Raw genomic sequence first — 15,031 nt, 5'->3', positions numbered from 1 at the left:
GTTATCTAAACACTGTGTCTAAGAATATGTACTTAAGGAACAGGTGTGATGGTTACGTGCCTTTAATCCTGGCACTCAGGAAGCAGAAGCAGGCAGATCTCTGTGAGTTCAAGCCTAGCCTGGTCTGCAAAAAGAGTACTAGATCAACTAGAGTTACAAACAAACAGCAACAACAACACACACACACACACACACACACACACACACACACACACACACACACACACAAAAAAAAAAAACCCAAAAATGAATATGTACTTTGTAAAATGTTTTTTTTGTGTATGAGTGTTTTGTTTGCATGTATGTCTGTGCACAGTGTTGCTTCCCCATGGTTTGGACCGTTGTCTGTGAGCCATTCGATGACCCCTGACACTCAAACTCTTTATTAAAAGATTAGTTTGGTGTATATGAGCATTTTGCCTTCCTGTATGTCTGTATATTACATGTGTGCCCATCGCCTGAGGAGACCAGAAGATGGTATTGGGTCCCTTGGTACTGGAGCAAGAGAAATCAGTGTTCTTAACCATTGAACCTTTTCTTCATTCCCAGAAACTGTACTTAAGAAGTAAGAACACTGGTTGCTCTACTAGAGAACCTCTGTTTAACTTTCAGAACCCACATGGTGGTAGCTCAAAACTTGGTAGTTCCAAGGAATCTAATGTTCTCAGTAAGTTATCCGTCATTTTTGTGGGGTACAGACTTACATGCAATCAAAACACCTAAACATATAAAACGAAAACAAAGCACTTTGTTTGCTTAAAGGAAGTAAAGTTACTTTTCAACTTGTCACATATTAAATCTAAATGCTAAGTGTCATATTATAAGTTTCAGGAAAAGATAAATTTTAATTGAATCTACATCTTAGAAGTTATTACTCTGAGCTTTTTTGCAGTGGTCAAGAGTTCTGTTGGAAAAATGAAACCTCCTTATTCCACAAATGTAGATGAAGGTGGAGTTTCTTTTGAGATTTGTTGCTGTTTGCTCTTTTATTTATTGTAGTTCATTATTTGCCTACTTTGTTGTTGTTTTGAGGTGAGTGAGTGGGTGGAGTTTGAGGCAGGGTTTCTCTGTGTACCCTTAGCTGTCCTGAAACTTTCTAGGTAGCCCACGGCCAAATTCACAGAGATCCGCCTGCCTGTGCCTCCCAAGGGCTGTGGTTAGCAGTTTGTGCTACTCCTGCCTGCTTTACCTACTTTCTGCTTTAAAATTACTTTAATTTGGAATGAGACAGGATTATGTTTAAATTCTAACATGCCCATGCTAAAAACATCAATTTGTAACAGTGAATCACCTGTCTCTCATTAAGTTTCTACAGGAATGAATTTTCTGTTATCATTATATAATTTTTATTGGTGTTCTGGAGGCATGGTAAAATATTAGCAATGTTTTCCTGAGAAATGGGATTTCTGGTATGTTTCACTTTCTTTTTTCTTCCTTCTTAGTTATCTGAATTATGACACTGAATGTCCTTTGCTCTTATGAGCTGTATCTATTGCTGGTGACTTCCTCCCTTCTGCTGCATAGGACAAAGCTATAAAAATATTGGTAGACTTTAAAAGATATTGAACCTTGTCATTTTAAAATTACTTCATTAAAATATATATACCACAGTCTTCCATGTTGTGACCTTTTTAAAATAGATGATATAGAAGAAACAGTTTCATGGTTGTTTGTTTGTTTTGCTGGTTTTCTGAAACGTGGTTTCTCTATTTAGCCCTAGTTGTCTTAGAACTCACTCTAAGTAGACTAAAGCTGTCTTTCCTCAAGAGATCCTCCTGCCTCGACCTGCTGAATGCTCACCTTCATTGTCAGGGTTTTGTGTGTGTGTGTGTGTGTGTGTGTGTGTGTGTGTGTGTGTGTGTCTGTGTGTGTGTGTGTGTATTGAGTACCTCAGATATGGATAATTCACATTAAAAACATCATTTTCTTTACAAATGGAAATCTTATAATCAATGTCTGTTCCTCTTAGAAAATTTATTCAATGTCTAGGGTTTCAGATCAGAAAAAATGCAAATGAAAATTTATATCTGACAAAAGGCAGGTTATATATGAGCAAGTTCCCATCGGTGCTGATAGGTTTAGTAAAAAAAAATCATAGAGGACTCATGTCCCCTGCTACATAGACCACTTCTTTTCTGCCTACATATACCCATAGAGTACTGTGGGGAGACGGCACTTTCTGCTGAAGCAGCATTTCTCTCAGTGCTTTAGCAAACAATCTACTTCACTGTGGGTATCCTAAACATACCTTTATGAAAGTGTAGAATCAAACTGGTACATAGATGCATTTCCCTACATAAGGAACTACATAAATATTTGCCATCTACTTCAATAAAACATAGCCACAAAAAAACCCAAATTAAAAAATTATGGCTGACATTTGAATATTTGAGATTCTTAAAACATTTTATTGAACTAACAACTTATTTTTACAACTCCAGGTGGTAAATCAGGCTAAGTTCTTGTTGAGTTTTCAGGGTGTTGGCCCTCTAAGATCACACATTTCATGAGCAGGGGAGGATGAGCTTACCCTACAGCAGTGTTCTGTCCATTAGGCACACGGTCTTGTGAGAATTATGAAACCATAGTTCATAGTAAATCTAAGTAATGTGTCCATTTCTCCTTCCCTTTTTCATAGCACTGTTTTCTCTGCCTAGCCTGCCGTCTTCATGCTTGGGCTCATGTTCTCATAGAACTTTTTATTCCAGTTCCTGTCATTTTTATCCCCTTTATCTTAATGACTGAGTGATTTTCTCAGTATTTGGGCAGTTCCTAATGCAGCAGTGCAGAACTTTAAAGATGGCCATACAAAGGTGAAATCATGCCATGAGCTGTTAACCAATTGGAAAAATCATACTGTTCTTATGACTTTTAGATCTGTTTTCTATACATTAAATAAAGTCTTTTGTGCTGTTTGTTACAAAAATATTGAGCAATGCAAAATGTGTTCAGTAACCCAAAACACCAATTCTTTATAAAATTTTATCACAAGCAGTTTGAATAGTACGTTATAAAATTGGTGATACAGAAAAAGCCTCTTACATTAGCAGATTTCCATGGTCTTTTCCACATTTGGATCTGCTTCCAAGGTTTTGTCCTTTGAAGCCTTGGTATTGTATTGTGAAACAAACCCGAGTCCCTCTGACTACTCATACAACTAGAGAGAGCCCCAGACAGCAGAAATGCTCTCACTTCACAGTTCACGTCTGGGGGCCATTGTGCTTGCTTCTTTTTAGAGCTTTCATTTATATCTTTGCTGGGAAGTTCTTCACTGAGGTGATTTCCTACTGCAAGCCAAGGACAAGCAGAGCTGAGGCCTTGCTTCTTGGTCACACACTAATTGATGGATATGCTTTGACAAGTGTGATCTGGGCCTTCTTGCTCTTTAAAGATTTGTTTTGTTATTTTTATTATTAATTTATATATTATATTTTATTTTATATTCATTTTTATTTTTGCCTTAATGTATGTTTTACACTATGCATGCAGTACCTGTGGAGGCCAGAAGAGAACATCTGATTCCCTCTTAGAACTGGAGTTACAGAGGAAGTTTTAGCGCCATGTGGGTGCTGAAAAATGAACCTAGGGTTTCTGGAAGAGCAGCTACTGCTCTTAACCACTGAGGCATCTCTCCATCTGCTGTGCTCTGTTTTGAGATACAGACTTTTGGACTGAAGCACTAGTAGCAAATGTATATTTTATGTAATAAGACACATGTATTCTGAAAACTAAAATTTGGAGGATGTAATTCAGAAACTGATATTCTTTAAGCTGTGGGAAATGAAATTGTATATTCTTCACAGTACAAATTAAGACTGCCTGTATGTAGATATGCATTTTGACATATTTTTTATCTGAATCTCTATGCACATAATAGGCCATGAGGAAGGAATTCAAATGTTCAGTGAAGTTGTAAAAAAAAAAAAAAAAAATAGGATGTTTGAAAGAAAACTAGATTTCTGCATTTTCAATGAGTAAATGAGATAGATTTTGTGTGTGTGTGTGTGTGTGTCTCGGGCGTGGGGGAGGTAAACCAGAGGCTGGTGACTTCCTCAGTCACACTCTACCTATTACTTTACTTTTTGAGATGGTGTCCCTCACTGGACATAGTGCTCTCTGTTTGGCTTTATTGGTTAGCTGGCAAGTTCCAGGAATCCTGCTGCTCAGCCTTCTCAATACTGGGATTACAGGACCACATTGCAGTACTGGATGTCTGTGTACCTTCTGGGTATAATTCAGGCCCTTATGCTTGTCTAGCAAGCATTTTATTGACTGAGCCATCTTCCTTGCATGGATGCTTTTCTATATGTTATTTTAGTCCTCTTTCTATACTCTGTAAAAAGTAAGTTTTCTATTTTCAGGATGCTGGGTGCATGCTTGAACACTTATATACATTGTATTACAGGCTGACCTCTGTGTCCCTCGGTTGAATGAAGGGGACCAAGTGGTACTAATAAATGGTCGGGACATTGCGGAACATACGCATGATCAAGTAGTCTTGTTTATTAAAGCTAGCTGTGAGAGACATTCTGGGGAACTTGTGCTCCTAGTTCGACCTAATGGTAAGTACTCTTGTTTAGCACTGAGTATTTGTCATAATGTATTGCTATTTCCTTCTGGACATCATAGCCAGAGTAGGTGTCTGTCAATACCTCATGTCCATTTCCTCTTCAAACAACAGCGCTATCTATCATAATTCTTGGAGAAAAAAAATCCAAAATCTTGGCTTTCTTCTCTCCCATCCACACCTCTGATGCACAGTGGAGTTCTTACTGTTTTCCCAAAGCATCATCCTGACATACTTGAGGGTCTGTGAACTTGTGTTTCCTCTGCTCAGCAAACAGTTCTTGGTTTTTATGTAATGGTTTTATGTTAACAATTTTGTGTAAACAGTTTGGTTTTATGTTTTTCCTTCATTCAGAACTTTTTTCTCTGCTTATCCTACCATACCTATAGTGAACCCTCTTCAACCACTCTAAGAGTAGTATAGCCAGTGAGTATTTGTTTAGTGAATAAATAAAATTGTTCTACTTCTAGAAATTTCCAATGAACTCTAATTAAACAAAGAAAATACAGTTGACTATATTTTGGGTAGGTGGTGCCCTCTTCACTAATAATGTCAGATTCTTATCTGGACACATACTACTAGCAGTATCTGCATTCATTCACTACAACACTATTTCCAGTAGCCAAGTTATACAACCTGCTGTGTCCATCAGCAGATATATAAACAGCATGAGGCCTATATGTGCTTATGCAGAAGGGACACAAGAGGCAAGTCATGGCTGTGACTCAGATTCATTGTATTCATGAATGAGAATGTCACAGTGAGATGCTTAGAGAAAAAAAATTCCCTTTTTATATTTGGTCAAAGCAGGCATCATCTCTTCCGTACTTAATGTTATTATCCATCTGTAATCCTAAAATTGGCTTTCTAAGAATATTAAAAAGGCGTTACCAGATATTAATTTTGATTCTGAGGAACTTGTTTGTTTAGGCTTAATCTGTCTTGTTCTGTGTCACAGCTTCAGTTTTAGACTAACAGCAATCTCTCAGTTTGACATTTTTGTCCTTTCCTGATAATAGCTCCTGTGCCACTCAATGCCAACAGTCAGTAGCTGTTGAAATTTTCTTTGTACCAAGGCTGCTGTGTATGTTTTCACTTAATCCTCAGAGCCAACAGACATGATAGGTACATTGCTCTCAGTGTAGAGTTGAATCAGAAAATGCCTGCAAATCCTCTATTTTCTGTTTATAGATTCATGAAGGACACATGGCCAGAATATAAAGAAAAGTCTCTTTGATAGCAAAGGCCTTTTTTCACTTCTGGTTGTTTTTTTTAATATTTTAAAACCTAGGAGGAATCCAGCTAGGGCCCTGTAAAGTGTTATTCTAGCTGGAGACCTCTCTACGAATTTTCAGTGTGGATTTCATCTCATCTTTTTTTTTTTTTTTTCCTCTTCTCTCAAGTATGATACATGATGTTTCCTGATCCAGCAAGATGGCTAAGAGGAGGGAATCATTTGCCTTGAATATACATGTTTTTATATAGATGTTATTGTTTAACATGAGTTATATTAGCTCACATGTGAGTTAATATAACTCATGTTAAACAATAACGTTAAGGAGCTGAATATGGCTCAGCAGTTACAAGCACTTGATGGTTTTACAAAGGACCAGAATTTGACTGCCAGCATCCACATGGTGATTCACAATGGCCTGTAACCCTAGTTCCAGGTTACCTCAGGTCCTCTTCTGGCATCCATAGGCACTGAGCATGCACTTGGTATGCATGCACACATTCAAGCAAAACACCCATACTATTAAAACATAAAAACTATATGTATTTAAAATGGAGCTGAGAGAGAGAATACACAGGGTAAGTTGTAGGCCTTGGCATTTATAGGCCCAGCATCTGAGATCTGAGCTCTCTTATGCTAACTTGAACATTAATTTCCTAGAAATTATGGGCATGTCTGTTCAGATCTGCAGCTCAAAAATGCTTCATTTTCCCTATTTTTGTATTTATTAACTCTGTGTGTCTGTCTGTCTGTCTGTCTGTGTGTCTGTGTGTTTAAGCACACACATTTGAGTACTCCTGAGTGTGTTTATATTTCCAAAGAAATAGCAGAAGCCTGTCAGCTCCATAACCGTTCTTGGTTCCTACTCAAAGGCATCAATCAGATATAATGGAATAATTAGTTATTGAATTTATAGAAAATATCTGGCAATTTCTTACTGAATTCTATTAAGATTCCTATGTTTTTTTTTTGTTTGTTTGTTTTATTTTAGCTGTATATGATGTAGTGGAAGAAAAACTAGAAAGTGAGCCAGACTTCCAGTATATTCCTGAGAAAGCCCCACTAGATAGTGTCCATCAAGATGACCATTCCCTGCGGGAGTCAATGATCCAGCTGGCTGAGGGGCTTATCACTGGAGCAGTACTGGCACAGTTTGATGTAAGTGATAACCGGTATTAATCAGCACATGCTTAGCTGTGCTGATCTACTGTGCAGTATAGTTTATAAGGTAAAATGATAGGTTTAGGATTTGTCAACATGAAGGGTTCTAAGATGTAGTGTTTAAAAATTATTCACACAATACTAGTTATGACTGTTAAAGTAAGTTTCTGTTTTAAAGAAAAATAAAAGCCAGGCAGGAAGATGTTGTTCAGTTCAGGGTGAATCCAGAATAGGGAGTTCCAGGCCAGCCTAAGCTAGAGTGAGACGTCGCTCAAAAAATAAAGTAGTAGTAAAAGTAAAAATATTTTATAGGTTCTTTTCATGTAATTCACTAGCTCTTTTTATGAAAAATACAAGATAAGGGTATTGCCTTCTAAATTTAAAACTTGTACAAAGCCATATGTCACAGCACACATCATTTGTAATGTTACAATTTTCTATAAGTTGGGTTCCATCCTGAGCTATATGTAGCAAAGACCTTGTCTTGAAAAATAAAACAAATAATAATAATAATAAATAAAAGTTAAAAACATGTATTTCAAATTCATAGTAATATTTAATCTTTTTCTAGTTTTTTTTTTTTTTTTTTTTTTTGGTCTGTATAGTCATTAGTTCTCTGAGATCATGATCTCAGGTGAACAAGAATGCTTCTTGATTGATAATTCCCCAGCCCGAGACAGGGTCTCTCTGTGTAATGTTAGCAGTCTCTCTCTGTAGCCCCGGCTGTTCTGGAACTCAATCTGTAGACCAGGCTGGCCTCAAAGGAGATTCTCCTGCCTCTGACCCCCATGTCCTGGGATTAGAGCCATACACCACCTTTGCCTTGCGTGACTGCTAATCTTTATTTATATTAGTGAGTATATAGTAAATTTGAAAACTATATTTAAGCCAGACATGTTCAGCTTATGGCCCACAGGTTGTATACATCCAAGATAGTTATAAATTGAGTCCAACACATTTGTAAATGGCAGTATTTAGTCATAGTGAACCTAATTAGTTTATCTTAAATAAAACCAGGAATTTCCCCCATTTGTTTTTAAAATATTGATGGCCACATACAAATGTTGTATATAAATGCTGATAACAATAAAACATACTAAGTCATGCATCAGTTCTTTTTAAACATGTCTCAGTGCGCTTTTGAACACTTCCAAACTAAAATAAAGCCATATGTTCTCTGTAGACTTAGTATTGAAATATCTGGTACCCTGGTGAGCAAAGTTGTTCTTAGGCTTTTCAAAATATCATAGATGCATATTGCATGTCAGAAACTACAGAGCTGACTATAGCTCTCAGTCAGCACTGACTGTTCTGAAGACTAGCAAAGTGTGCTTAGAGTGTGGAAGGTCCCATTGGAATAGAAACAAGTTGACCAAAACAGCAGAATTGTTGATGGCTTATCAGACTATTTCCGTTTGTTTGTTTTTAAAGCAACTGTATCGGAAAAAACCTGGAATGACAATGTCTTGTGCCAAATTACCTCAGAACATTTCCAAAAACAGATACAGAGATATTTCACCTTGTAAGTATCTAGTAACGCTAGCCATTATAAGCTTAATCTTTTAAATAAAACTATTAAATTTTTATGGCTAGAGTATGGGTCATTAGTGGTGTAGCTTTGATGGCTTAATCCCAAATATCAAAACAACAAAAGAAACCATTGTTTCTTTTAATTTTTTTTTTTTTTTAGATGATGCTACACGGGTTCTTTTAAAAGGTAATGAAGACTACATCAATGCAAACTATATAAATGTAAGTTTTTTTGTTATGCCTTTGTTGTTGGAAATACTTGAAAACCATTATAAATTTTAAGGTTAATTCCTTTTTATTGAAAGTCTAACCTTGATCTTTTGTGCAATTGATGAACTAGGTAACCACCATGTGGTTGCTGGGAATTGAACGCAGGACCTCTGGAAGAGCAGTCAGTGCTCTTAACTGCTGAGCCATCTCAGAAGCAGCATTTTCATTTCTTCCTGTTGTCCTTATAGATAGATATATATTTACTTGTGCTAAAAATGTCAGGTGTAGAGAAGTGTTAACAAACATATTAACAATGCCTTAGATGTCTGTTAAATAAGTTACAGTGTTTTTTTTTTTAAGAAGAGCCATTAAAAGAAAGAAATTTAGGTACTAATTTAGGTATTATCTTTCAAATGATGGGATTCAGAAAACCATAAATACTATGCTACCATTTTAAAGTTGGTTTTATAGATTTGTAAAATAGTTGTGTACAGTCTGTATATATGAAAGAGGTACTAGAAAAACAAATTTACCCTCTGGTAATAAATGGAAGCTGGCTCAGGAGGGAGCCTTCAAGTGTCAAGTATATAACCTTGGGCATTCTCTAAATTGCTATAAAAACAAGCTTAAATATCATTCTAATGGCTCTGCATTATTTAATGAGCAGAGTTCAGCTAAAATAAATGGCAGAACTCCTCTTCCTTACAAAGTTTACCAGGCACTTGTAAAAAATATTCTTCAAACGCTCTGTCCTTAAAACAAGGTTCTCTGTAATGCTGCCTTTTAAGCCAAAGCAGTGCGAGGTATGGTGGTTCACGACTGTAGTAGTTGAGATGCCGGGACACATGATGAGACCATGTCTCCAAAAAAAAAAAAGCAGGTAGTGTTTGGAAAATATTTGTTCTTAAATTTCATTTCTGCCAATTAAATAAGTATAACTTTGGTTAATTTTGCTTTTTAGAGTAAAGTTGTTCAAAAAAAAAGTATAACTTTGGACATTGCCAGGAAATGACTTTTACAAGTAAAATTTATGTAGATTATTTTTTTATTTTAATGTTTTTTTTCTTGTTAGATGGAAATTTCTTCTTCAAGTATTATAAATCAGTACATTGCTTGCCAAGGGCCATTACCACACACTTGTAAAGACTTTTGGCAAATGACTTGGGAACAAGGCTCCTCCATGGTTGTGATGTTGACCACACAGGTTGAACGTGGCAGAGTAAGCTATAGTTTAATCTTACACATTACTTGGGCTCTTTTTCAATTACATTGTGTATATACTCAGAGCATTGTCTTGTAGCCTTTAATCTTTTGTTGTCATTCCATATTTTGAATTATTACAGCCAAATAGTTAAGACTGTAACTCACAGAATAATTGCCACCCATATTACCATTCTTACTGTATTTAATCAGTACTTTAAAGTTTAATACTGAAGAGTATTTGATAAAAATAGTAACTGAAGTACTGATGATAGAATTTGGGGATCCTGAAGAGCATTATGCTAAGTGAAAAATGAACAAAACAGACAATTGTTGTATGATTCTATTTTTATGAAACATTCCGGATTGGCTTTTCACAAGTAAGAAAGTAGATTTGTATGTCCAAGGTTGGGAAAGAGGACGAAAGGGACAGAAAGCATAGCAACTAGTAAAGAATATGCGTTTGTAGAGTATGGTGAAAGTGTTCTATTAGGGGATGGCTACACACTTGTATGAAGTGCACTGAAAGCAATTGCATTTTAAATGGGTCAGTGATATGAAAATAGGGCTTGGATTACATAGTGTACACACACACACACACACACACACACACACACACGTTCATATACACCTGTGGTAAAACTCTAATCAGGATATAGCCAAGCAAATTGTTTAGAAGGATTTATTTAAAATGACAGTGAATAATGAGCAGACAAGATGACTAAAGAAGTAAAGGACCTGCTACCAAACAGAGGGACCTGAGTTGAGACCCCCAGCACTCACGTGCCATTAGATCTGCTAGCATACGTCTGTCGCCCTAGAGCTGGAGGGCCAAAGCAGAGAAAGCAGGTCCCAGAGCTCATTACCAGTCAGCGTGCCTAGCATGCTGATGAGCTCCAAATACAGTGACAGACCTTGTCTCGAACAAACACGGTAAAGAGTGGCAGAGGATACCCAATACTGATCACAGTGTATACACACTCATGTATGTGCATAGACACATTCATACAGTATGCACATGTACACACAAAAATATTAGTAGCTGGAAAAATCTTATGTGAAAGGTGTATGAGAATTATTTTCTATAAATATGAAAGTTCTTAAAAAATTAGATCATTTTGAAAGTTGGAGAATTCAAATTCCTATGTCTAAATATGCAATTTTCTACATTCACTATGTTGGTAATCAGGTTAAATGTCACCAGTATTGGCCAGAACCCCCAGGAAGCTCTTCCTATGGATGCTATCAAGTTACCTGCCACTCTGAAGAAGGAAACCCTGCCTATATCTTCAGAAAGATGACACTGTTTAACCTAGAGGTAAGAAGTCAAGAGTATTTGTGTATAAGAACTGCTGTAAAGTCTTTGAGCTGAAAATGTCTTTAGTCTGAGACTAGTTACTGGGAAACAAAAGTTACTCAACCGGTAGCTAGAAGGATGGATCATCTGTTAAGAACACTTTGCTGAGGGCTGGAGAGCTGGCTCAGTGGTTAGAGCACTGACTGTTCTTCCAGAGGTCCTGAGTTCAATTCCCAGCAACCACATGGTGAATCACAACCATGTGTAATGGGATGTAGAGGGTTGGTATATGCTTGGGCCAAGAAATGGCACTATTAGGAGGTATTGCTTTGTTGGAGTAGGTGTGTCACTGTGGGTATAGGCTTTAATACGATAGCCCTAGCTGTCTGAAGGTTAGTCTTTCACAAGCAGCTTTCAGATGAAGATGCAGAACTTTCAGCTGGGCCTGCATCATACCTGCCTGGATGCTGCCATGTTCCTGCTTGATGATCATGGACTGAACCTCTGAACCTATAAGCCAGCCCCAATTAAGTGTTGTCCTTATAAGAGTTGCCTTGGTTATGGTGTTGGTTCACAGCAATAAAACTCTAAGACAAATGTGATGCCTTCTGGTGTCTGAAGACAGCTGCAGTGCACTCATATACATAAAATAAATAATTCTTTTTAAAATAAATAATTCTTAAAACAGAAGAGTATTTGCTGATCAGTCATAAAGAGAGTTCAGATCCTAGCACTGATATAACAAGCCGGACATAACTGCAAGTGCCTGAGGCCCCAGCTCTGAGAATTCAGACAGAAGGGTCCCTGGTGCTTTCTGGGCTCTACCATAGCAAGGACCAGGTTCAGTGAGAGATCTTGTCCTAAAGGAGTAAGTGGAAAGTAAGAAGGGAAGAAACCTAATGACTTTTGTAGCTTCTACATAGACATACTACACACACACACACGCACGCACGCACGCACACACACTTAATTTATCTTTGCATTGTTCTGAAGCACTGGGGTTACTTGGGTTAAACAAATAAAAATGCCATGGCTATATATAACCTTAGATATCTATATTTAGATTTTTTTTAAATCAGGAGTATGTTGAAGATAGAAATCACTATTCACACATGCATGAACGTCTGCCTAACTCTTGATTATCTACTTAGAAAAATAAAGATTAAACTAAAGAACTATCTTAATGATTTAGCCTATAGATTGGTACATTATATCATAAGCTAGACAGTATAGTTTTATTTTTATTCGAATAAATTTTAGCAATTTCCCCCTGTAATTTTTAGCTTCATTTAGTGTCAGATTTTTTTTTTTTTTAATATTAGCATATCATCTGACTCCATCCTTGTTGACTGTAGGAGAGCCAGTAAGGCTCTACCTCACTTGTCACTAGTCAGACTCTTGGAGTAGCAGCTGTTCCCACTTTTAAAGGATTAAATATTGGTGGGGAAGACCTGGGCCTTCACAGTCTTATGTTGCAGTTACTCCCTTTCTTTAGCTTTTATAAAGTGACCATCAGGGTCACTAAATGTGATGGTGCAAGTATTTATTCCCAGCTTGAGCAAAATAGAATGGAAAAAACAAAGTTTCTAGCCAACATAAAAGTGCACATACACTGATGGATAGTGAAGAGGCAGATGCCACTCCCAAGTGATGATCAACTCCTACCTTCATTGAATGGACACTAGCCAGCCTGAGCATGGCAAACAGGGCTCTGGCAGTTCTTTCCCTTCTCCCTCATTTTCTCTGCCTTGCTAGATTGCATTCCTAAAGCTAGCCAAAAAGGCCACTTTCTCCTTCTGAAGCTGACTATGAGTCCATCTATCAAAGTATCAAGGTCCAGTAATCAAAAGCCCCCTTTGGCTTACCCAACTGACATGCCCAATTAAAACTAAACATCTCACTCTAGTATGAGCTTTCCCCTTTTACCTTTATAAACTGACATTTACCTATGGGCTACGTCTGTCTCCTCTATCCAGAGGCAGTTCTTTGTCAGCACCCCTACCCCAAAGTCACTTCTGCCCCCTCTCCCGTTTCCTTCCCTTTCTCCCTCAGCCTCTATCTTCTGTCTTTCTCTCTTATTCCTGCCCTTTTGTCTCTGGGACAAGTAATTCTCCTCTGTTCTGAGAACTTGGTCTTGGCAGTATGAGCTGGTACTGATCTTTTCATTCATGATCTTCCTTTAACATAAATGTCCTTCCCCAGACTGAATGATGTTGACTGATAGTTACCTGTATGAAAGTGTGTGAGTAAGAAATTGGTATGATTTAGTCTGTTGGAACCTTTTAAACCTAACGATGCTGTGGAGCTGTAGCTGTCGGTTCACTTTTCACCTGAAAGGAGGAACCTCTGGACTGCTAAAGGCCGGAATGGGCAGGGTCAGGATTTGAGGACTTGAGCCAAAGTTCTTATTTTCATTATATCCATCACACCCCCACTGCTCTGACCAAATGGAATCAGTCCTTATTTAACTCTGTGCTTTTAGGACCTCTAATTTTTCATCTGTGTTTGAGAGATTTTTGTATTTAAGTGTTTTGTTACACTTATTTATGTGTGCAAGTGTTTGTAGTTTTGTCATGATGAGTCTGTGGAGGTCAGAGAGGGCAGAAGACAACCTGCAGGAGTCTAGTTTCTGCTCCACCATGAGGGTCCCAGGGATTGAGTTTAGATGGCCACGCCTTAACTGCTGAGCCATTTCATTCTCCTCGGGCTTTTTGCCTTTTAATCTCCATGATGTCATTTGTGTCATGAAAAAATTATCTCAAGTTTTATTCATACTCACAAAAGTGTTTACCTTAATCTTTGCTCACATGGAATCTCTACTAGGTGATCTTTTAAGCAGTTCTCTGAACTTAATTTATTTCTGCCTATTTATTTGATTGCCATGTTCAAAATACCTTATAGATATAAAAATTGAGCTATAAGAGTGCAGCTCTGTAGGCAGGTGGTGGCAGTGCACACACACCTCAGGTCTAGCACTGGGGAGGTGGGAGCAGGTGGGTCTCATGGTCTCCAGTTAGTTCTACAGAGTTAGTTCCAGGACAGCCAAAAGCTACACAAGGAAACCGTGTCTAGGTAGACCTTTAAAACAACAACAACAAAAAAAGTACAGCAATGTCAGTAGCTAGTACTTACAAGGATACAACTATTTCTGTGAAATGTTTTCCTTCTGTTCAAATGTTGTATTTAAGTGAGTTTATACACATGGCAAGAGGAAAAGGAAAGGTGTTTTTTCTTTTCTTCTAAACTTAAAATGCCATGAATTTTATATTTTAAAGGTAATTCCTAGGTCAAAGTGTGTAACTTCTCATTTTTATTTAGAAAAACGAGAGTCGCCAACTGACTCAGATTCAGTACACAGCCTGGCCCGACCACGGAGTGCCTGATGACTCAAGTGACTTTCTGGAGTTTGTTTGTCATGTACGAAACAAGAGGGCTGGAAAAGAAGAGCCAGTTATTGTTCATTGCAGGTATTTCATTTCCTGTCCTTGAAAAATGTATAAGAACTTTCTGGGGAAAGCATTCTGTATTTTGGCCTTTTGTTGTGATTACTTCTGTGATAGTTAGAAGATGGAAGACAATGGAGAAAATTCTAATATAATCATATATGAAACTATGCAAAAGGATTAAAAACAATAGTCATTTTTCTGGTTCTCCTGTTTTAATATTCTTCATTGGAATGTGTCTTATAATTGATTGTAACTTGAATATTATGGAATCCTAACCTTATTTCCATGTGTTTGTATTGCTATAGCAAGATATTAAACTCTGGGTAGTTTATAAAAGCAGGAAGGTATTTTTCAATTTTAGATTGCAAGGCCAAGTGTGGCCAGCA

The 15,031-nt window shown here is 37.3% G+C and overlaps 1 protein-coding gene across 4 annotated transcripts in view; it reads left to right on the top strand.

Annotated features, from left to right (window-relative positions):
* The window catches only part of PTPN4 (protein tyrosine phosphatase non-receptor type 4), a 153,233-nt gene that overhangs the window by 117,785 nt on the left and 20,417 nt on the right, over nucleotides 1-15,031 (top strand). For all 4 annotated transcript variants that reach the window (XM_080918095.1, XM_080918096.1, XM_080918093.1 and 1 more), the window contains 7 exons: nucleotides 4,406-4,562; nucleotides 6,793-6,959; nucleotides 8,394-8,484; nucleotides 8,653-8,714; nucleotides 9,775-9,921; nucleotides 11,092-11,220; nucleotides 14,518-14,666. In XM_080918095.1, the coding sequence (XP_080774221.1) occupies nucleotides 4,406-4,562; nucleotides 6,793-6,959; nucleotides 8,394-8,484; nucleotides 8,653-8,714; nucleotides 9,775-9,921; nucleotides 11,092-11,220; nucleotides 14,518-14,666 (902 nt within the window). The remainder of the gene's footprint in view (nucleotides 1-4,405; nucleotides 4,563-6,792; nucleotides 6,960-8,393; nucleotides 8,485-8,652; nucleotides 8,715-9,774; nucleotides 9,922-11,091; nucleotides 11,221-14,517; nucleotides 14,667-15,031) is intronic.

The sequence above is a fragment of the Micromys minutus genome (assembly GCF_963924665.1).
Source record: "Micromys minutus genome assembly, chromosome: 6".
NCBI classification, from domain to species: domain Eukaryota; kingdom Metazoa; phylum Chordata; class Mammalia; order Rodentia; family Muridae; genus Micromys; species Micromys minutus.
This window is presented reverse-complemented; position numbering and strand designations above follow the sequence as displayed.